The following is a 21,385-nucleotide window of genomic DNA, read 5'->3' on the forward strand; positions in this document are numbered from 1 at the left end:
TTGTCCATCCATTTAACCTTCCATGCATTCATGTTTACCTGTCCTTCATCCCATCCAAATTTCCAGCAACACAGTCATACATGTCTGTCTCTTTTAACTGTCCTCTTAACAAAATGTCTGTTCTCCCCCATGCAGGGTAACATGGGCTTGAACTTCCAAGGGCCTAAAGGAGAGAAGGTAGGATGAGTGAACTGATTGCCCCTAGTGTCATAGCGCTGGTGGTTGGTCCCCCAGTGACAAGCATGTCTGTGTGTATGTGTATGTATGCAGGGTGAAATGGGTCTGATGGGGCCACCAGGACCACCAGGACTGATAGGAGAGCAGAAGAGGCCAACGGATGCTGAAGTGCAGAGAGGGGACAAGGTACAATACAACTTGACAGTGACGCTCTGGTCTACTGCAAGATAAAGATATGTCCAGTAAAGAGTTTGATTCTGTATCTGTGGAGCAGTGGAAGTGTGGCATGCCTGCAAGAGATAGCTTTCATATGTACTAATTACAATATATACAGTGAACACACACAATGAGGAAACACAAGACAATGTACAGTTCTGCCTGTGTGTTCAGTGCCTTTGTCATAATCTACTGCTGGTTACAAATTCAGCCACTAGATGGCAGCACTGAGTGGATTTTAAATTCAATGGCTGTTTCTCTTAAAGACCACTAGGTGGCTTCCAAGAGCTTCCAAACTGAAACTTCGACTATTTCCATTTAGGTACTCAATATCACTGAAAACTGTTTTCATATACAAAGTAACAGCTATGGATTTTGCACATGTAATTTTGTGTTGTCTGTATTACTTGTGCTTTTGTATTTTTATGATTATTGGTTCCAATTTGATGTGTCCTACTTTTTAGGTGTGATGAAAGTTATATGGCCAATAACCTGATTGCATTTTTCCTGTTTTTATTTCAGGGAGATCAGGGACCTCCTGGACCACCTGGGGAACCTGGTGACCCAGGCCCTCCTGTATGTATGATGCCCAATCTGTCCATCTGTCCATATCTGTGTGTATAAGATCCTATCTGTCTGTTCAAGCCATAACTGGCATACCAGTATATACACCATCCAGTCTGCCTGTTCATATCTACAGTGCACATCACAGCCAATCTGTTTGTCCAACCACAGCTGTACATACAGCATTCCTTCTGTATGTCTATATGTAGCTTTGTGACATGCAATAAATGGGTTAAATGTTTGGATGAAATAAAAGTCTGTGTTAAATGTTTTGCTATTAGCTCTGTCAAATATGCTTGATAGAAAGGGAGCACGCCACACACTTAAAAACAAACACATTTGTGAGTGATGATACTAAAGCTCTCATGTTGTGTTTTCAGGGCCCATCTGGTGGTCCAAAAGGTGAGAAAGGAGAGCCAGGAGAGCCAGGCAAAAGGGTGAGTTCAGCGGTCAGGCAGGATCGCTTCCATCGACTTGTTAATTAACAGGTAGATAAACACCACCCAGTGATTTTCTGATGAACAGGCAGATAGATCCTTCCCACAGACATGTTGGTAGACACGCAGGTTGACCCCTCCCACAGAAACACACTTCTGTGCAGAGACCAGCTCTATGGTAGTACTGGCTAATGTCACTTATGCTCCAAACCCCAAAGCTGATCCACAGTGTCTGGCACTACAGAGATGACACAAGGTCTGACTGAGCTCATTCTCCTAAGATCCAAGAAAATGCCCCTCTGGCTCCTGACTGGATTAGTCAGTAATAGTGCTCATTCAAAGAACAGGCTGAGCCCTATGACTTGGGTTCAATCCTGCCTATGTCATCACCCAACAATGACTGAGAGGCAACAGCAGCGGAAACAAATCGGTTTTGTTCTGCCAGGGACATGAGGGTGGGTAGGTTTGTCCTTCTCATCACAAACCAGTGATCCTTACTGGTCAATAGGGCACCCACAATCTGTCTGTATAAAGCAGCGCATGAAGTGTCTTCCTTTGACTCATGTCTGTGTAGTCTTGGCATGGGGACTACAGTGTGAAAAGAAGCAAGGCCAAGGCTAAGACTATAATAATACTGAAGTTTAGACCCATGATAATCAAAGCTGTCTGTAGTCATGCAAACAGACACACACAAAGAAAGTGATGTTGGGACTGTAATTTTTTATATCATTTGGCACATCTCGGTTCTCTCCCCAGGGAAAACCAGGCAAGGATGGAGATCAAGGTCCACCAGGTTTCCTGGTGAGTGTTCTGTCTAAAACCAGTGATGTTGTGTGGGTGTGAGGATTCATGGATTCACAGTATTTTGCCTTGTATATTGAAAACCTGGTTAAATTTCATATTTGCGGCTCTCTTTTCTTCCCTCCATCTTTCTTTGCCTAACAGGGTCAGAAGGGAGAACCAGGAAACCCAGGACTGCCAGGTCGAGATGGCGAAAGGGTAAGACCATATTTGTTTCCATCTATATAAGAGTGCTAGAGTTAGCTATTATGGTCATTTTTGACTATAGTTATTTTTTCAGGGTAGAGCACGCAGACTTTAAAAAGTCCCTCAATGGTTAATGAAAAAAATCTTAATTTCTCCCAGGGTGATAAAGGTGATCGGGGCTTCCCTGGACCTCCAGGTTTGGTAAGATATGTTTTATTTCATCCATAGGCAGTGAGGAAATGTATATTTTGACATGACAAATGTTAGACATCTCTTTCATAAGAGGTGTCTAACAGTATGAGCAGGTATTTTGTTCTCTTTAAAGCACATCAGTGGTAAAGATTGACATAAAGGGGAGTGATACATCACTGTAAAATCCACTGTATGCAGCTCATTAAGGGAAGTTCCTCAGGCTCATCCAGCAGGGTTCTGAGGAACACGAGATATTCAGCTCAGACCCCACCTCCCCCTCCATGCTTTCTGTTATTTTGCTGTTCAATGTGCATGAGTAGCAAAGCATAAATGTATGATTGGATGTGAGATGTGGGATTTGGCAGCTGCTTGAATGTAACGAACCGCTGACGTAATGAACGGTTTAATGGCGCCTGACAGGTGCTGAATGGCCCGAACCTCAACAGAGTGGGACCCAAAGGTGACATCGGTTTTCCCGGACTGCCTGGGAGAAAAGGAGAGAGGGGCACCCCAGGTGAGTACTTTCAGTGCGGGAATCATTTAGTCAGTTAACTAATTAACCAATTAAGTAAATAGGTGATTTCGATTTATGCTGAAACCCACAAGGGAAGGGGGGCAGCGGGTCGCAAGAGAGTCTGGCTGCAGGCTCCACTGGTAGGACATGTTCTACCAGTAGGGGCGGCAGTCAGTGGAGGTGGAAGTGACGTAATGTGACGTGTTTTTTTCGTGTTTTTCATTGGTCTGTCGTGTTCTAAGGCTTGGGACGCTCGGTTTACTCGTAATATCCGAGTATATGATATTTTCAATGTTTTTAAGCGGAGATGAAGAGTAATTGTGCTTAATTTCTATTGATAGCCTGACTAGCCATGCCATGTCTCTTGTAGTAGCTGGCTAGACATGAAGGATAGTCTCCAATGATTTTATCGGTTAATTTGGGGGAAAAGGAGCACAGTCGCTAGCCTAGCAATGGTTATCGGTAGCCTAGCAATGTTGCTTGCCTTATGCATTTGTAATTAGTTATTATTATTATTGTCATCGCTATTGTGTTTACAATTCCTTTCATTTTAAAACATCGTCAGCTAACAAGCCGACTCACTGCGTGCTTTTGTTAAAGTGACATTTTGTATGTGGTACCCCAGCAAATGTCGGTTTGTAATGGAATTGTAGTCTCAAAAACCACGAGCAGAAATTGGCTTCATTAAATTGCAACAACTGTCTGGGAAATGCGACTTTGCAATGTCATTGTTGTTGCTGTTTTCCCAAATGTTTCGCCTACAAGTTAATTATCTGCATGTGTTTGTCTGCTGTGTTTAAGTGACAGATTACTGACACGTTTTCCCCAATTGTCCATGCTAATAAAATGTCGGTCATTAGTTAAAGTAATCTTGATTGGTAATACATTTTGATTAAAATTAGGTTTTAAAGATTTAAATGTTTCCCCCTTTCCTGTATAAGCACTACTCTGCTCTGTGACGTTTACATTGTGAAATGTGTTGAATGACAAATGTATGATACAGCTGATACAGTGCATAAATACTATTACATTATTTGTTGATTTGTAGTAATCAACTCAACAATTACAGACTCAAGATTCACATTAATAGAAAGTGTTCCTCCATGCAGTTTCCTCTTCACCACAGACCAATTACCCTTTCAACGTCTGTCACATGGCGTTTCGTGAAAGTTGCTGTAATGCAGCATTGATAATACCACAACTATTAATAACACAAATAATGAGAATATATGGTATTATGACATTTTGAGAACGCAAGGCATTTTGTTATTTATTAAACATGAAACATTGTTAAACAAATACATTGAAACGAAAAAACTTAAACAGAATAGCTAGTCATCTTCAAGTTGACAAAAAAAAGTTTACGGTTGTCAATCATTTCCTCAGTGAAAGTGTTGAGGTCGGTCCTATTTTTAAAAATAAAACAAAAAGGTCAAAATGTCAAATAACACAAAATGTACTCATCCCTGTACTCTGGATCACCCTTACATTGGATTTCAGTTTTGCTTTTTTTGTTAGTTGATCGCTGTTTGGAAAATAAAGCTACGAAGCATTTTCCTTATAGGCTAATGGGCGTCAATAGAGAGTTTTGCTTTTTTTGATAGGAGATGGTGTTTATGACATGTGAGATGTCAGACAAATTTGGTGATCATTGATCGATGTTTAGCCACGTCAATCTTTTTCCTTAAAATGGGCGTCAATGGAGAGGAAAACGTACGATAACAACCATATTCCTTGGATTTTGGTTTTGATTTTTTTTTGATATGTGAAAGTGTTTATGGCAAGAGATGTGTGAGAGAAATTTGGTCTTCTTTAATCGATGTTTAGGTACATTAAGCCACGTTAAGCGTTTATGTCCCATAAGGCAAGCAACATTGCTAGGCTACCAATAACCATTGCTTGGCTAGCGACTATGCTCCTGTTCCCCAAATTAACGAGTAGGGTCTGGCTGCAGGCTCCACTGGTAGGACATGGTGGCAGTCAGTGGAGGTGGAAGCGGGTGACTGGACACTTTTCAGGGCAGTCACCGTGACATAAATTAAGCAATTATGTAAATGAGTGATTACCATTTGTGGTGGTGGGGGTGTGTGTTTAGACTCTCTCTAGAAATGCATGAACCCTCATGTCACAGTATGCTTTGTAACCAGTTAACCAAGAAATGGTGCCATCAATTATCCAATTAAGCAGTCTTACATGACTGTACCTTACAACATTACTACCACGAGGATCCGCTGAATGAAGTGATTCTGTGTTTGACTAACATGAGAACCTGTATGTACTGTAGCAGTGCTGGGTAGCTTGCTGTAGAGTTGCATTTATTCAAAAGCTGGAAGTAAATTTGAGCTTGGAGAATGCTGAAGAACAATCAATTATAGGATCCAGATTTTTATTCTGTGGTCATATATATTACAATAGTGTTTCATGCAGTTGCATATAACTCATGTAACTTGTAGATGGATAGAGTGGAGATCATATATGATTTTTGTCTGCGTTTCATCCTTTAGGACTGACCGGACCCCCTGGACAGCCAGGACCACCAGGTGGGTGTCAAGTGGTCTGGGGATCCAAAGCTCTGCCCCAGAGTTTCAGCAGTTTGGCCACCCTGAAGTCTGTAGCATGTCTGTACCTGTATGATGATACTGTATTTGTGTGCTGGCTGTGCAGGTGTTGGGAGTGTGGGTCCCCCTGGTCAGCCTGGCTTTCCTGGCGAGAGGGGACAGAAGGGTGATGAGGGAGAACCAGGTATCTCCTTACCAGGACCCCCAGGGAGATCTGGACAGCCTGGCCAGTCAGGCCCTCCTGGGCCCCCAGGCCCTCCAGGAAGAACAGAGATTGGTGGAAACTGCCTTCCAGGCGAGCCAGGGTTACCAGGACTGCAGGGAGAACGTGGCTTTCAAGGAGAAACCGGACAGAAAGGTTAGTATTGCGCCACTCACTGTCCTGTACCCAGAATGTGTTGAATTAAAACCACTGCAGGGACTACACTTTACTAGTGGATGCTGTTAACTGCTGTACGTTTCTCCAGGTGAAAAGGGCGAGACCTGCGTCAACTGTATCACCAATGGGAATGCCATCCCTGGACCTCCAGGACCCCCCGGCCCCCCAGGATTCCCAGGCAAGACCAATCCCTGTTCATTGTACAGATCACGGTTTCTTGATTTTTTGTAGCTGAAGGCGTGATGACTATTGCTTCTGTTGCAGGTAGCCCAGGAGTTCCTGGGCTTAAAGGCGAGAGAGGATTCCCAGGAGCACCTGGGCCAAGCGGGCCAGCAGTAAGGATCCTGGACCTTATTTTCACCACTCTACTTAGTCTTATGCTTCAGTTTATTCTTAAGTCTTTGTAAGTTTTAATGTTCAGGAAGAAAGACAATACTGCACATGTAACTACAGATGCTTATATCAGAAATAAGCACTCCACCAAAAAGATAAAAAATGTATAAAAGCCCTCCCTAGCAGAGACAGTATTCTTTGACTGTTTGTGTTTCCTAAGATGGTTATAAGCAAAGTGCACTGGAAAGTAACTCTGTTTATGTAACTAGATTGAAATGCAGATTTACATTGTCAGCTATGTAATGTCTCATTACTAAACATCACAACTATTTTTATATGACATGTTTTTTTAAAACATTATATTCTCCGTTCAATGTTCAGTGTACCCTGTCAAAATTACAACCTGCTTATTGGTCACAGGTGAAGTGAGGGATGTTCACAGGATGTTGATTATCTGTGCCATCCATTACAGCTTCCCCATAATAATGCTTGTCCCTGTGTTGCAAGGGTTTACCCGGGCCACAGGGTCCGTCAGGACTTTCTGGACAGAAGGGCGAGCCAGGAGACGCTATCAGCTTGGACGGGATGAAGGGGGATAGGGGTGACCCAGGATTCCCGGGCCCTCCTGGATTACCTGGCTTGGATGGCAGACCAGGACGGGATGGGGTTCCTGGTGCCCCTGGACCTAAAGGTGCCCCTGTGAGTATCTTGAATGTCCCACCCAGCATGTAACAAGGCTACATCCTCACCATGCTCGGCACCCTGGCTGTTATGTCAGGAACCAGCTGTTGAGGAAAACATGGAGTCAGAAACTGTCTCTGCTCTGAAGCCGAATTCTGTGCCTGTGTGTGTCCATAGGGGTCTTTGTTAGTCAAAGGTGAACGTGGTCCACCAGGAGACCCTGGAAACCCAGGTCTAGCTGGAGATAGGGGGCCACCTGGCCCCCCAGGATTTGGCTCCCAGGGCCCTCCCGGAGAGAAAGGTGTTCAGGGTGTGTCAGGACGACCAGGAACTCCGGGTGCACCAGGTGTGTGTCCTTTACCTTTGAAATCCAAGTTCAGCTCCTTCAAATCAGCACATGTCTAAACAGTCAGCTTTTGTGACCTGCTGGAGGGACGTTACAGAAATGCTGACCTTGCCATGCTATTGTTCTCTGCCTGCAGGGCAGAAAGGTGAACCAGGTCAAACTATAGCAGAGAAGGGAGCTCCAGGTCCTCCAGGACCAGATGGAGAGCTTGGCATGCCGGGAGCCCCAGGTAAGGAGCAAAACACCTCTCTCCTCACACTCATGAATATGGAGGTCAAATCAACCAGGGTAGATCAGTAATCATGTTTCTTGCTTTCTTCTCTCAGGTGCTCCAGGTTCGCCAGGACAGCCGGGCTTCCCAGGGTTGCCTGGGATGAAAGGGGACCCTGGACTTCCTGGCATTGGTTTGCCAGGCCCCCCAGGAGTGAAAGGTAGATCAGCAGTGCTGTTGTAGGTACCAGGAATACTCAGTAGGCTGCCTACCGTCCACCTCTGGCTAGCCAAAGCTTCCAATCTGGCCCACAAACCGTAGAATATTCATTATTGATGTTGATGGTGATGTACATATGCATTAATGCATTATACATCAATGTTCCCAGTGACACCTGGTACTGGACTATAGGTATTATAGACCAAGTGGCTCCAGCTGCCTCTAGGAGAACACTGCAGTAGCTGGCTCAGATTATTTAAATGCGTGCACAACCCTGTCATCTGCTCACACTGTTTTTTATGCATTTGTCCCCTTTATGCAAACCTCTTTTGAGATCACTGATTGAACATTCTCTGCAATCATACGGAAGCACTGAAAGAGATGTATGCAGTTCTCTGATGTACTCACACACAGCCAAGGGTTATTCAGAACACTACAACTCCCACAGTGCACCACAGTGAACTGGGGGCCAGTTGGAGGAAGGGCTCTTCTCCACTGACATTATCTGAGCAACTTGCAATGGTCTGACAACTTGCAGAGTGCGTTTGAAATGAGGAGACCCTGCTAACATACCCCACCCCTACCCTATACTGGCTGTGTTCTGATGCTGTGGGCTCCTAGTTGTTGTCAACTGATGACACAGCTGGGATCGAACCTGGGCTGTAGGGTGTGGCCTGCACTTAAGACCTTTTCGATTTCAGAGTTACATTCAGCGTTGTCTTTTAACTGAGAGGTAGCAACTAGGAGTGATTTTTGCCCTCAGATGATGCTTGAGCACAAGGCACACTTTCTGCTGAATTTGATCATGGCCAGTGTCAATAATGTAGCCTTCTCATATCTCAGAACAAACTTCCTTATGTTCTTCAGAGCAAACAATTCTTGTTCATGTGCAAGTTCAAAAATAAGAGACAAATCAATGGAAACAAACTTAATTGCACAAATGCAGCCTAAACCTTAATCTGGCTGTTGTACTTCAAAGGATTCCCTGGGACACCTGGGCCACCCGGACCTCCTGGCCTTCCAGGACGCACAGGAGTCGATGGTCTCCCCGGTCCACTAGGTGCCGCTGGGCCTAAGGTGAGACAGGAAGTGTGCTGGCCAATCACTGTCCCTCATGTGACGTACATGCTTATAATAGAAGTGACCCAGAGCATTCTGATACAAAGAGGTGCATTTGTGTGTGTCAGGGTGAGCCTGGCTTTGGGTTGCCAGGTCCCCAGGGGCCTCCAGGATTCCCGGGAGGTAAAGGATTCCCTGGCACGAAAGGTGACCCCGGATTTCCAGGATCCCCTGGCCAGCCTGGAAGGCCAGGCTTTGACGGAGCACCAGGAAGCAAAGGCAAGTTGGCCTGCCTCAGAAGACCATGCATCATGGTGTTGTCTTCCCATTCTTTGAAGTCTGGAGCTGAGAGGGTGTTCTCCTTGGCTTGTGTTGTAGGTGACCCTGGCATTCCTGGCACACCCGGAGCTCGGGGACCCCCAGGTAGCCCTGCGTATGGTCTTCAAGGACCCCCAGGACCTCCTGGAGGCCCAGGTCCCATGGGTCCCCCTGGTAGGTGACCTTGACTGAGTTGTCTGAGAACTTGCATGTTCAAAAAACATGAATGCTAAAGATGTTAGCTATATTTAAAGATGAGCTTAAGGGTCATGATGTGTTAGACAAAGCAAAGGCTGGCTTAATGCTACATTTTTCTAGGGTGAAAATAATATGAGAATTTATTGATTGTGTAGGTTCCTCATTTAAAAGTGCCATAGAATGCATGTAAATGCATGTAACACAGTCATATATCCTGTATCCTGTTATGCATTATGTAATAATGTTTTGGGGATTTTGTATGTGTGGTTTATATTGTTAATTTCTTTAAATAAGTGTACTATGTGCAGTGATGTATTGTGTGCATGGTTTATCTTATGTAACCCACCATAAAATGTCACAATTTGCTGCTGAGCTCTCATATATATTTATATATTCGTGGCTATTCATGGAGCTTGATTAATACTGGTTTTTGATTGACTGGAAATGTTAAGCTCTTGTCATCCTGTTTGCTAACATTTACCACGAGCACCAGTATATTTGTATCATGCATGTCATGTGTTTGAGCACCAGAGGACCAGAGTGTTTATTTTTCATATGACAAATGAGAATGAGTGGGTGGAGTGGTGAATGTCTGAATGCATGTGTGATGAGCACTGGGTAGCATGCTCACGGGTAATGGGAAGTTTTGTTTATAGGTTACCAGTGAACAGGGGGTATTCCCACACATTCTGAGTATATGAACCAGATTGTCAGTTCAGTCTCTCCTACACTCAGATTTACCTCTTTGTTGTTGAAGATACAAATGATCTGATTTGCTGGCTCGTTGTGATTCTGTGGTCTAGATCAGAACATTCTATGGTAATCGTAGGAAAGCCTTCAGCACTAGAACCTCCTCTTACTGAGTGGAACCTCCTCGACAGGATGGAAGGAACGCAGGTGCTGAAAATCTAGTCATGATAGAGTGTCTGTGTTAACCCTCTCCTGTGCTGTGATTTTGAGACCCGGCCACAATCTCAGGTCAAGCTGACCATACTGACAGGATCCGATCAGGATCCCCCCCAAAAAAAAAACAATTCAAAAGCATGACAAAAACCCACAAACCCTTTTTCAGACACCGTCGTAACATGAAAGACAGATCTCCATTTTTCATTCCCTCCCGTCACTCTCTTCATCAACACAACACTCCCTCCATCTAACCTGTGTATATAGTAGAGGTAGCTGAAAGCTGTGTGAGCTGTTCATCCCATCAGTCGCTAAAGGCTTTTATTTTCATTAATGTGTAGTAACTATTATAGTGAAGGACTCTTGATGCCAGCTCTTTCTCATACACTGTGTGGTATTCATGTCTCACAAAAGAAGCTGAGGGCTTTTTATTTTGAAAAAACCCAAGCTGATTTATTTAACCCTGGCTTATCACATGAAAAATGAGTCTGGGAACACAATGTGTATTAGAGCACATACTACACTACACTGTATGCAGGTAAAAGTCGTACCCGTTTTACTACCATCATCATTTTCCAATTTTTCCCACCATTTCCCATTTTTACAGAGTTACATTATACACTGTAAAAAGAATTGCATTCTCATTTCTGACCTCTGCGGGTTACAGCTGAGCAGGGTGCTGTTAAACTCTCACAATGCCTCCTAACCACACACCTGCCTCTGTTCAGCATGCCCACGAAAACGTTCCTAACCCCACAGTGTGACTTGTCTGGGGAAAACAGTTGAGTTTCATCATCATGTTTTTCACGTGGCGCATTTTTTAAGTTCATCCGCACCTTGCCCTTGTCTTTCAATCACCGGCATTCCCTCTTCGCCCCGTTTCAAAATCGAAATCCTAACCTGCCTTTCGTGACTTAACATCTGGGGTCTGTCACCTGCTGCCCTCTGACCCCAAGGTGACCCAGGTACTGTAGCCTCTCCAGCTACATTCTCTACTAAGCAGGCGTAGTGTTTAGTGTTTGACTCAAGTGCTTTTCGGATCAGGGGGCTGGGGATTGTTGGTAGGAAGATATCAATGGGGGTTTGTGTGTGCTGCACCATTCTGTGACGTTAAACTGGTAAAAAAGGCAATGCAAGATTACTGTTGTCCTTATTGCAGTGGTGCTTTCAAATGAATAGAGGAGAGGCTGTGTAGAGAAGTGACTGTAAATGTAGCATTGTGTTTGATTTTTGTTTTAGTTTTACCTAAATTTGAATTCATTGAGCTCATATCACAGATGAAGTCCCTGGATCTCCCAGCATCCTTTACTACATGATGTCACAGCTTGTAAAAGACCAGATTGCCATAGCCATATCTCCCCCACCATCGTAGGGTTCCCTGGTGTGAATGGAGACAAGGGTGACCCCGGACCCCCTGGACTGGACATCCCAGGGTTGCCAGGAGACAGAGGGAGCCCCGGCTTTCCTGGGCCTCCAGGTCCCCTGGGGCCTCCCGGCAGCCCTGGTCAACCAGGCCGAGACGGACTGCCTGGACTGCCGGGTGAGTGGCCCTGTCTGCCTCTCTATCCTGGTGTCTGCCTGTCTGTCTGTGTCATGGTCTGTTTTATGGATTGTCTGTCTGATTTGGTCTGTCTGATTCTGCTCCAGGTCCCAAAGGAGACATGGGAATAATGGGAACCCCTGGACCTCTTGGACCCCCAGGAAGCCCTGGTGTGCCTGGATTCCCTGGACCAAAGGGTACTGCTCTGAGTTTATGACACACTCCTCTATCTCGCTTTAAAGTCAAGTGCAGAAACCTTCACAATCTGTTCTTGGTGCCTAGGTGATGGCGGATTCCCTGGACGGCCAGGCAGCCCAGGTGTTCCAGGGCCCAAGGGAGACGTTGGTGACCCTGGCCTACCCGGACCACCAGGTCCACTCATTCCCCCTGCAGAACTGAAAGGGTCAAAGGGAGACCCAGGTTCCCCAGGTCAGCTCTTACGTCTCACACTTCATCCTTGTCCTCTGCTGTCCTTACTACCCAGAGCACAAGAAGTTAAGAAGTGCAGCACAGCTAGCAGTCAGCACTTTCTTCACCTGTGCTTCCACAAATAACTGCATCCCATTCTTCCCACATGTAACTTGTTGTATGTTCCCTCTCACTGCCACCCTGTTAACATGTATGTATGTCACCTTTGCCCTGCAGGTGCAAACGGTCTTCCAGGACAGAAGGGTATGCCTGGGCTACAAGGAGACCCTGGACTTCCTGGGCAGGATGGGCGACCGGGCCTACCAGGACCCCCAGGTATCACTTCACACTAACACACTAACACTCACATGCACGCATACTCACACACATATACATGCACAGACATGAGAATGAGTGGGTGGAGTGGTGAATGTCTGAATGCATGTGTGATAAGCACTGGGTAGCATGCTCACAGACATGTATGAATACAAGTGCATGCACACACATACACACACCTGGCACACATACACACACCTGGCACACATACTCCCAAGCCTGTCTTACACACTCGCACATTCACACATATGCACACACACACACCCTGGAGAGCAGTTCACGCATTCCGCAGCGTTGAGCATGCAGTTGCGTTACAGCACGGTTGCTCTGCAGTGTTAAATGTGCAGTTGACATGGTCTGCAGTCTTCACTGAAAAGTTGACACACTCTGTGGCGCTCAGGGTACCAGAGGAAGTGAAAACTCACCTGAGTTTTATGTGCAGGTCCCAAAGGAGACGCTGGTGTCCCCGGCCCTTCAGGGGGCCCTGGATTGCCAGGGCCGAAGGGCAGCATGGGAGAGATGGGCTTCCCAGGTCAGTGCTAAACCCTGTCCCCAGCACAGAGCGGACACTCTGCCCACACTCACCTTTCAGTCCCCCAGAGACAAAGACCAGTCAAATTTTTAAATGTGAACACTTGCTTTGTCCACTCTACAGTGGTAGTAAAGTTTGCATCATTTCACCTTAACTTACCCAGTGGAAATGCAGCTTATCCAACGATTGTCCATGTGAACATTTACACAGACACAGAGTGCTAAGTGATAAAAGGAAGTCAGCAGAGTAGTGTTTCGTACTGTTTCTATGGTTGCTGCAGCCCACAAAATTAAAGTTTGTTGTCTTAATAGATACATTTTTCTAGCAGACGTACAGTGTGTTGAGCTGGTTGCACCCAGGCGTGTCGAATGCATCAATTCAGAATTAATCTATAAGAAATGAATCAAGTGTTGTTTTGTCCTGCTCCTGTGAATTACAAACTCAATTTCTAAATTAATTGTAGTACAAGTTGCAGTTCAAGAAATTGTGTGAAAAAAGGGGAAAGCATGAAGTTTAACTAAGAGTAAATTACAGCTAGGCCTTAAGTGCAGTACGATTAATTGATAGTCTTTAATTTGAGCCAGGTTAACAGTTAACTCTTAACTGTTGATCTGAAGAGACTGCTGTTGCACCTCAGAGCAAAGTGCTTTGCTGAACCCGTTCCAGGTCAATTCTGGCTGTGAAGATGGGCAGGTTAACAGCAGAACTTCAGGTCCAGATTTCACTCCCATAACCCCCTATCTGGCCTTGACCTGAGTGCCTGAATGAGTATAAAAATATCATAGCTGCGCTAGAGTTTGATGACTCTGCTGTTGCTTGGTCCTCTCTCAGGACCCTCGGGATTGAAAGGAACCCCAGGGCTACAGGGCCGACCCGGAGCACCTGGACAGCCAGGTGGCCCTGGGTTTCCAGGCCCCAAGGGTGAGCCCGGCATCCCTGGATTTGGAGTCCCAGGAACTCCAGGCCCTAAGGTGCGTCCCTGTGTGTCCTCACTTACTGTAGGGACCACAACCCCCAAAAGGGGGCCATATACAGAGCGTCCTCATTACCGGTTTGGCATTTTGGAGAGCACACTCCTTTGCTGCTATTAACGTTTAAGCCCTTGTCAGATCACCTTGATAAACACCTGTATCAAATGAAAGGAATGTTCTTTTGTGTGTCAGAGGAGATCACCTGTTTGTGCATGCCATGTGTACAATAAGTAGCCACGCTGAAATCTCATTGTGATTCTCCTCCTTCTTCCCCACACCCAATCACAGAATGTGTCACATAAACTTTTTCATTTATCCTGTTCAAAGACAGAGACGAGGGGTAGTTTCAGGACACCTGCTCCACCTGCCCATGGCAGAGCAGAGGTCATATGGTGCTAAAGGGGAAAGCTGAAGTATTCTCTCGCAAAAATGCACTATGGGAAATTCCTGTTTAGCAGAGGATTCTAACGTGTATTTCCCATCGGAAAGTAGCCTGCTGTTTTTGTCAGGGTAGCAGCAAACAACACCAGGTGTCATGGCACATATTCCAGATTTATTAATGAGTGTCAGTTTTTGATTAATACACTAACAGCTTAGTGATTATTTAAATTTAAATACATCAGCAGCTTTATGTTTTTACTTCTGCCTGTCCTTGATTGTGGTGTGGTAGTGGTGTGATGTAGTTAATCTCTCTGTTTTTGCTTTGAAACTCCCAGGGTGAACCAGGCCAGCCTGGATTCCCTGGTGTCCCAGGTGCCAAAGGCCTGCCAGGTGCCTCAGGTCTCCCAGGTCTTCCGGGTGGCCCAGGACCAAAGGGTGATCCAGGAGCCCCAGGGTTTCAAGGTATCATCCACCCTCTGCCAGGCCACACTATACAATGTCATCTGCACAGCAGCCAATCAGAATCCCGCAACCAAGCGGTCAAATAAGAAATGCAAGAAATCTTGTCTGTGCGTGTCATCACTGATATCTGTTTCCAGGATCGCCAGGTATCCCCGGACCCAAGGGTCAGGATGGAGCTCCTGGGCCTCCAGGTATCAACGGACCCCCGGGCCGCCCTGGAGAGTCCGGCCGCATTGGAGCCCCAGGATTACCTGGAGACAAAGGTCAAGCAGGTCGGGATGGCATCCCTGGACCAGCTGGAGAGAAAGGAGACCCAGGTGAGGACAGCCTCCGGCATATAGGTGGAAAGACACACAAGTGCACACAAATACAATGCATTAGGCAGTACAACTGTGCTTACAGTGCTTCTGTATATACTGTAACAGTGTGACAACATGTTAACTGTGTTTGGTGGATATTTTTAAGGTGCAGATAAAGGAGGGGCTGGGGGGTGTCTGTGCTATTCTTGATGTGTTTTGTCAAAGACAGTGTTTACTAAGGAGAGACTTGAGTAACTGACTTCATGGCAGTGTTACTGTGGCGAGCTGGCTGACGTATTGTCCCTGGTGTGTGAGAATAGGTTAGTTACAGGAAACTGAGCACTGTAAAACACCCTCTCTCTCCTGATTCCCTTCTCCTGCAGGACTGCCCGGCTTCGGAAGCCCAGGCCCCCCAGGTTCTCCGGGATTACCAGGTGATGTCTCCATGCCAGCCTGTCTGGTGGTTACAGTGTCACAAACCGTTGTTGTGGTCGTTAAATTCAATGTTTGTCATCCTATTGGCAGCACTGCTGGCAATCTGTCTGTATGTTGATGCAGACTGATCCAGTTGGCTCCGTTCAGTACTTCAACCATTTAGGCAAATGCATTTGAAGATCAATTTTGCCTAACTTTATACCCATAAACACCTATGGTATAACTAGTACACTGGGCTGAACCTTCCCTGTCCAGTCCGGAGACAGCATGCCCTGAGCTCTGTGGTGAGCCTGTGCTGTGTAATATTCCTACAGGTCCAAAGGGAGACCTCGGCTCACCCGGCCTTCCCGGTACCCCCGGCTTCCCCGGCCAGAAGGGTGACTTGGGATTCCCAGGCTTGCCTGGACCTCCTGGTAACATCGGACCACCCGGTCCCCCAGGCCTGTCCCAGCAAGGGCCCAAAGGTAGTCCAGGACCCCCAGGTCCTCCAGGGAGAGGAGGTAAGTTTCACATTGGTTACCCCAACACCCCAAGCCTGTTCTGTTGCCTGGTCTTCCCTTCCGGCTCAGTCAGATCTTCGTGACTGGCTGACCTCACTGGACTGGGGCTTATCTCCACTGCTAAAGTAGGAGGCAGTATTAACAATAAGTCTGTGACTGGGATTTGTTCCCATTGATCTGAAAATTAGAAAAATTTATACTTAACTAAATTAATTAAAAATTATACATATATATACATATGTATGTGATATAGTTATATTTCATGGTATACTTACATTGTATGTATGATATACTTATGATATGATTGATCAAGATCAGGCAGCAAACAGGAGTGTCTCATGTTCACGAATGTCATTCTTGTTTGTTTGATCATGCATGGGAGGCTGCACAGAGCACAGAGCACAGAGCACACCAAATACACACTCCAATCAATGTTTTGCAAAACTGTCATGAGCACCGAATGATCTGATTGTATCACATGCACTGCAAGCGGGAACCCCCTCACACCCCCCCCCCTTTAACCCACCACCTGACTCTACACACACCCCCCCTACTGCAAACCTTGAGGGGCCACTCTTACCTGTCAATGTGGATCACCGTGCTGGAACGTCCCGCGAGCATGGACCCCTCCGTGTGCTGTCTGCGTCCTCCATCCAGCCGTCTGTCCGTCAGCCACCGTCAGTCGACCCTGTGTTCCTCCTCACCCCCTCTCCCGCTCTCTCCGGAGCCATCTTGGCTCCAGATGTCGCACGTTTGTTGCTCCGGTGTTTTTCCACGGGAAGGTGTCTGCATCTGCGTTGTCTGTGTGTGATCTGAAGGTTTCACTGTTGCGAAACAGCTGAGCCTGGAACGGGCCCGCCTCCACAACACAAAGCAGCATTTCCTCAGGTTAGGCGCTCCTCTGGTGTCACCGGGACACGGCGGGGTTGTCTGAATGCTGTTTCTTACAAAGGCGTGCTGCTGCCTCTGTCCTTTGGTTGGACGGAAAGGTGGGCTAGGTCTGGGCTCAGCTGTTTCAGACTTCCAAATCACTGTCTTACCTGCATGGGTAATGGAATATGTGTCCGGGCACAGAAGAACCCTCAAACCTACAGGACACGGGACAGTCCAATCCAGGCCCAGCTGCTACCCACTCTCCAAGACCACAAGAACGTCGGCCTGTGTTTTGCCAGAATTCTGTGAAAATAAGGCCGCACTTCTATTAAAGTGTTTAGTATGTGGGCAATGCACTATCACTTTACAAGAGTAGATTTGATGTTTTATGCTGAAATGTGTCATAAGTAATAGAAAAGAACCTTAATGATATCTAGGGCATTTCAGCCTTTGAGGGCCAAGTTTAAAAGATTGGTGACATCATCCCCTGAAAAGTGTTATTAGTTTGGCCCATTCTGACTGGTTGGTGAATCATTTATTTAGAGCCTTTTGCAACTTCCACTCAATCCTTTAGCACATCACACCTGGCCCTGAATATGTCACCTAAAAAAAATGGCACACCCCCCTCTAAATCACACTGAGCAGAAAGAGCCCGTATTGGATGTGACCTGTGCTGGACTGACACAGAGTCCAGGTGAATGTTAGAGGTTTAGGGAGGGTGTAATGTTTGACTCCTGTTTCCCGTACCTTGGCCCTGCCCATTTTGGGCCGTGGCCCCGCCTCCTCTTCGGCCAACGCTGATGACACGTGACCTTGCCAGGCCCTGCAGGTTAGACTCAACTCCCTGGGCTTCTTGAGCATGCTTTCCAATGTCCTGCCATTGTTGTAGTTTAGAAACCCAACAGGGGCTTATATTGATAAGTTAGTTAGGCCTGACTGTCTTAAGGTATTGTAACATAAATAAAGCCATTGCACTGGGATTCCAGTTAGGCTTAATCATTGCTCTGCAAAGTAAACCATGCCCAATTTCAACAGTGATCCACTGACCCAATAGATGGGATTTGAATAAACTTTTCTTTATAACCGTAGTCAGCATCCTATTTTTGGCAGATGTGTAATCACCCCACCCTTAGTAGCGGTGCAATGAATTAGTATAAATTAGTATAAAGAGAATAAATATGACCTTAGATAGTATATTTCCGTCATTACATTAGTCAAAAATGAGCATTGATGTCACTGACTAAGAATCCTATTCTACTACTAATAGTATTCATATGGCATAGAGTTACTGTGTGCCTGAGTTTCCGAATGTAGCTTTGTATGTAATTTTGTGCTGTGTAAACACTGATTTGTTTAATGTGAACTTGATGTAAAAGAAATGTATCATATGGCATAGTCCAGCTGCTTGCTTAATTCCTTGTTTTTTGTGCTGATACTGACAAAAATGCAGTATTTTATGATTATGTCTACAGCCAAACCCCAAGCAAATATTCCATGAACTTTACTGACGTTATTCAAACAACTTTTATGTATGGCCTTGGATAAGGCTTGAATGTAGTTGAATGTGGAGATATTACAAACTCAAAGGCCTTTGGTATATCTCTCCGCTCCTCTCTTCGATGAAATTAACTATTCATTGTAATTGGAGGCAGTAATCTGTGTATGGATATTAAAGAGAATGATTCCCTGTCTCCATGAGCTTGCATTACCACCTCCATTGTAGAACTTTTTTGAGGTACAACCGTTCTTGAGGTTTGGCTGTCTCAAAAACTTGATGAATTTTGGGGACTGACACTCAGAGGCGGAGGCTGCAAATTCACTACGGCCAATCTGTGTGCCTCCCCGAGTGCAGTACCTGCTGCTGTTGCAGCCTGTCTACCAACGCTGTGCTAACCCTCAATCTCATTTTAACCCTGCGCCGCTCCTCCTCCTACCCCTGGCTCCTCTATACTGTACGGGGAATTCTGGGATACGCGTTGACCTTTGAACCTAGGTCCTCCAGGTTAGACTGCTCTTTGGTTTGATAAACACTCTCACTTGTGATGTCGTGCGTTGCAGGGATGGTTTAGCAGGTGCTTCCGGTTTTGGCGGCACACCGTTTTTTTTTTTTTTATTGGTTCTTGGCTCTCTCCTCTTCTCCAAGGACAAAGGTCTCAATGTATTCATGGTTATATACACACCTTCACCATAAACCTTATACCCACAAAAGCTTACACCCACACATACAACTCCATTCAGTGCTCGTTACAGTGCATATGCGTGCTGTGTGAATGTTGTGAATGCTGTTGTGTTAGGAAAGGTCACAGTAGATAAGTGCTATAAATATGTAAACATATAAACAATTTTCTTTGGCGTTCTTCACTTGAATGGGTAAGTAGAAAAACATGAATAAATTCAGTAGACAGAATGAACAGAAGTGCAACTGAATAAGTTATACTTAAGCTATGTCAGCTATTTATGTATGTAACTGAAAAGTGCATTATGAGGTATGTTCACAAAGTGGAGATTAGCTTTATGAAAGGTTGATTGAACTGCAGTTTGGTTTGACATGGAAGCAGAACTTAACTGGTTGAGCTGTTGAGTATCATCAGTGACTCAACCACTCAAACTATTTTACGTTAAAAACACTTATCAGTTAGTGTATATTATTGTGGAATGATCAGCATATAAACTCCACCCACTAACTTGTAAGGTGTTACTATTCCACCCCCAACATATGCAATGGCAGTACTGAGTTCAGTCTCATTAATCCTTTTATATGTGTTTTCTCTTTGTGAATCTACCCATATTGCCCAGGGATTAAGGGTGACTGTTTAATGAGGGTTACTGTTGTACCCTATAGATATATTGAGCTTCTGTAAAAGCTTAGTCAGTGATCCAGTACTGGTGTGATGTGCTTTATCTATGCCATGGCTGCCATTTCTAATATGTGTGCCATCTGTGCGCGTGAAGGTGCTCCTGGCCCCGAGGGACCCCGGGGCCCCCCAGGCAGTGGAGGTATTAAGGGGGAGAAGGGAATTCCTGGCGCTCCTGGTCAACCTGGCCTACCTGGGCCAAAGGGAGATTATGGACCCCCTGGGTTTTCGGTAAGAGAAGTTTTTTTTTTCCCCCGGTAAAATTGGACAGGTGTAATTGAGGGGGTTTGGACTGGGGTGATTGTCACCTTCACTACTCCTCAGCCTGACTCCAGACAAGAGACTCAATCAGTGCGCAGTGCCAAAGACCCAGGTCCCTCACATAAGGGACTCTACGTCAGTAGAACACGTGTCCACAGTAGTTGGCATAAAACTTGGCATAAATGTCTCAAAAGAATGCTACTAGTACAGAACTTGTAAAGGAATATTGGCGTCGTTACTGTGGTAGCTTTCTTTTCCCTAGTTTCATCCAGTCCATCACCAAATTGGACCAAATGCCATCCTAAATTAATGGTCCAAAATGACCGAGTGCTCGATATGTTCCAGTGTGGGGAAGTGTCCAGCAGGGGACAGGAGCGCTGCCCTTTCTGTCCTCAGCTGATGGCACATGTCAACACACTTCCTTCTGTAAAGGGTCATCCAGTTAATGTTTGGCGTTCTGCACTCCTTCCTTCTATTTTACAAGGTGTCTGATTGGTTATTGTCCTGCCAGCCACACATGCCAAGGGTGGGGAGAGGCTGAGAAGGACTAAATTTAGCTGCTTTGTTTGAACCATGGTTTAAAAAGACTATCCTATCATGCGGAAGCAAAGGCTGAACCATGAATATGTCATGTATGTGGTAGGCCAGACCGCTAAAGAGCACCACACTTTCCAGATGAAATGCCAGTGTCAAATGTTACAGATCTGTCCATTGGGCACACTGCACCTGGTCAGGGCTTGTCTGAAACATGAGTGTCAATGATGCACTCCTCCTTGTGTGATTAGGGTCCGCCAGGTCTCCCCGGAGCCAATGGTATGAAAGGAGACATTGGAATGCCCGGAGTTCCAGGGTTCCCAGGTTAGTCTGTGCACAATGTTTCATTGACTCATTATATTGTCAAGTGCAACGAACCACTATGCAACATGCAGGGAGCAGTTAGTCCATGGCAGTGCCTGGATCCAGTCTTATTGCCCTTCTCTGCACTTTTTCAAGAGCATCTGTGTCCTGCTTACAGGTGTTACTGCCCAGAACTGGATACAGTACTTTCAATATAGTCTGATAAAGGAATTGTATAACACTAATGTAATCACCTTTGGTTGATAGTCTCATAGTTTTATGTATGATAAGCACATGCACAACTGATGCGATACATACATAAATTTAAGTCTCACACCCATATCATGTGTGTATCAATAAACCGATGACAGTTTTGGAAAAATATAACATAAAGCATGCCTGT

General features: G+C 45.6%; 1 protein-coding gene across 1 annotated transcript in view; it reads left to right on the plus strand.

Annotated features, from left to right (window-relative positions):
* col4a5 (collagen, type IV, alpha 5 (Alport syndrome)) overlaps positions 1-21,385 on the plus strand; it is a 57,414-nt gene that overhangs the window by 31,405 nt on the left and 4,624 nt on the right. The window contains exons 12-42 of the mRNA XM_036547739.1: positions 136-177; positions 271-363; positions 916-969; positions 1,338-1,394; positions 2,151-2,195; positions 2,340-2,393; positions 2,541-2,582; positions 2,994-3,087; positions 5,592-5,627; positions 5,752-6,003; positions 6,113-6,202; positions 6,289-6,359; positions 6,865-7,056; positions 7,216-7,384; positions 7,521-7,613; positions 7,711-7,815; positions 8,794-8,891; positions 9,002-9,152; positions 9,252-9,365; positions 11,665-11,832; positions 11,940-12,029; positions 12,115-12,261; positions 12,478-12,576; positions 13,019-13,108; positions 13,940-14,079; positions 14,796-14,922; positions 15,060-15,239; positions 15,605-15,655; positions 15,971-16,156; positions 19,982-20,115; positions 20,931-21,003. Coding sequence (XP_036403632.1) covers positions 136-177; positions 271-363; positions 916-969; positions 1,338-1,394; positions 2,151-2,195; positions 2,340-2,393; positions 2,541-2,582; positions 2,994-3,087; positions 5,592-5,627; positions 5,752-6,003; positions 6,113-6,202; positions 6,289-6,359; positions 6,865-7,056; positions 7,216-7,384; positions 7,521-7,613; positions 7,711-7,815; positions 8,794-8,891; positions 9,002-9,152; positions 9,252-9,365; positions 11,665-11,832; positions 11,940-12,029; positions 12,115-12,261; positions 12,478-12,576; positions 13,019-13,108; positions 13,940-14,079; positions 14,796-14,922; positions 15,060-15,239; positions 15,605-15,655; positions 15,971-16,156; positions 19,982-20,115; positions 20,931-21,003 — 3,337 coding nt within the window. The remainder of the gene's footprint in view (positions 1-135; positions 178-270; positions 364-915; positions 970-1,337; positions 1,395-2,150; positions 2,196-2,339; positions 2,394-2,540; positions 2,583-2,993; positions 3,088-5,591; positions 5,628-5,751; positions 6,004-6,112; positions 6,203-6,288; positions 6,360-6,864; positions 7,057-7,215; positions 7,385-7,520; positions 7,614-7,710; positions 7,816-8,793; positions 8,892-9,001; positions 9,153-9,251; positions 9,366-11,664; positions 11,833-11,939; positions 12,030-12,114; positions 12,262-12,477; positions 12,577-13,018; positions 13,109-13,939; positions 14,080-14,795; positions 14,923-15,059; positions 15,240-15,604; positions 15,656-15,970; positions 16,157-19,981; positions 20,116-20,930; positions 21,004-21,385) is intronic.

This window comes from Megalops cyprinoides, chromosome 16 (assembly GCF_013368585.1).
Source record: "Megalops cyprinoides isolate fMegCyp1 chromosome 16, fMegCyp1.pri, whole genome shotgun sequence".
In the NCBI taxonomy this organism is placed as follows: Eukaryota; Metazoa; Chordata; class Actinopteri; order Elopiformes; family Megalopidae; genus Megalops; species Megalops cyprinoides.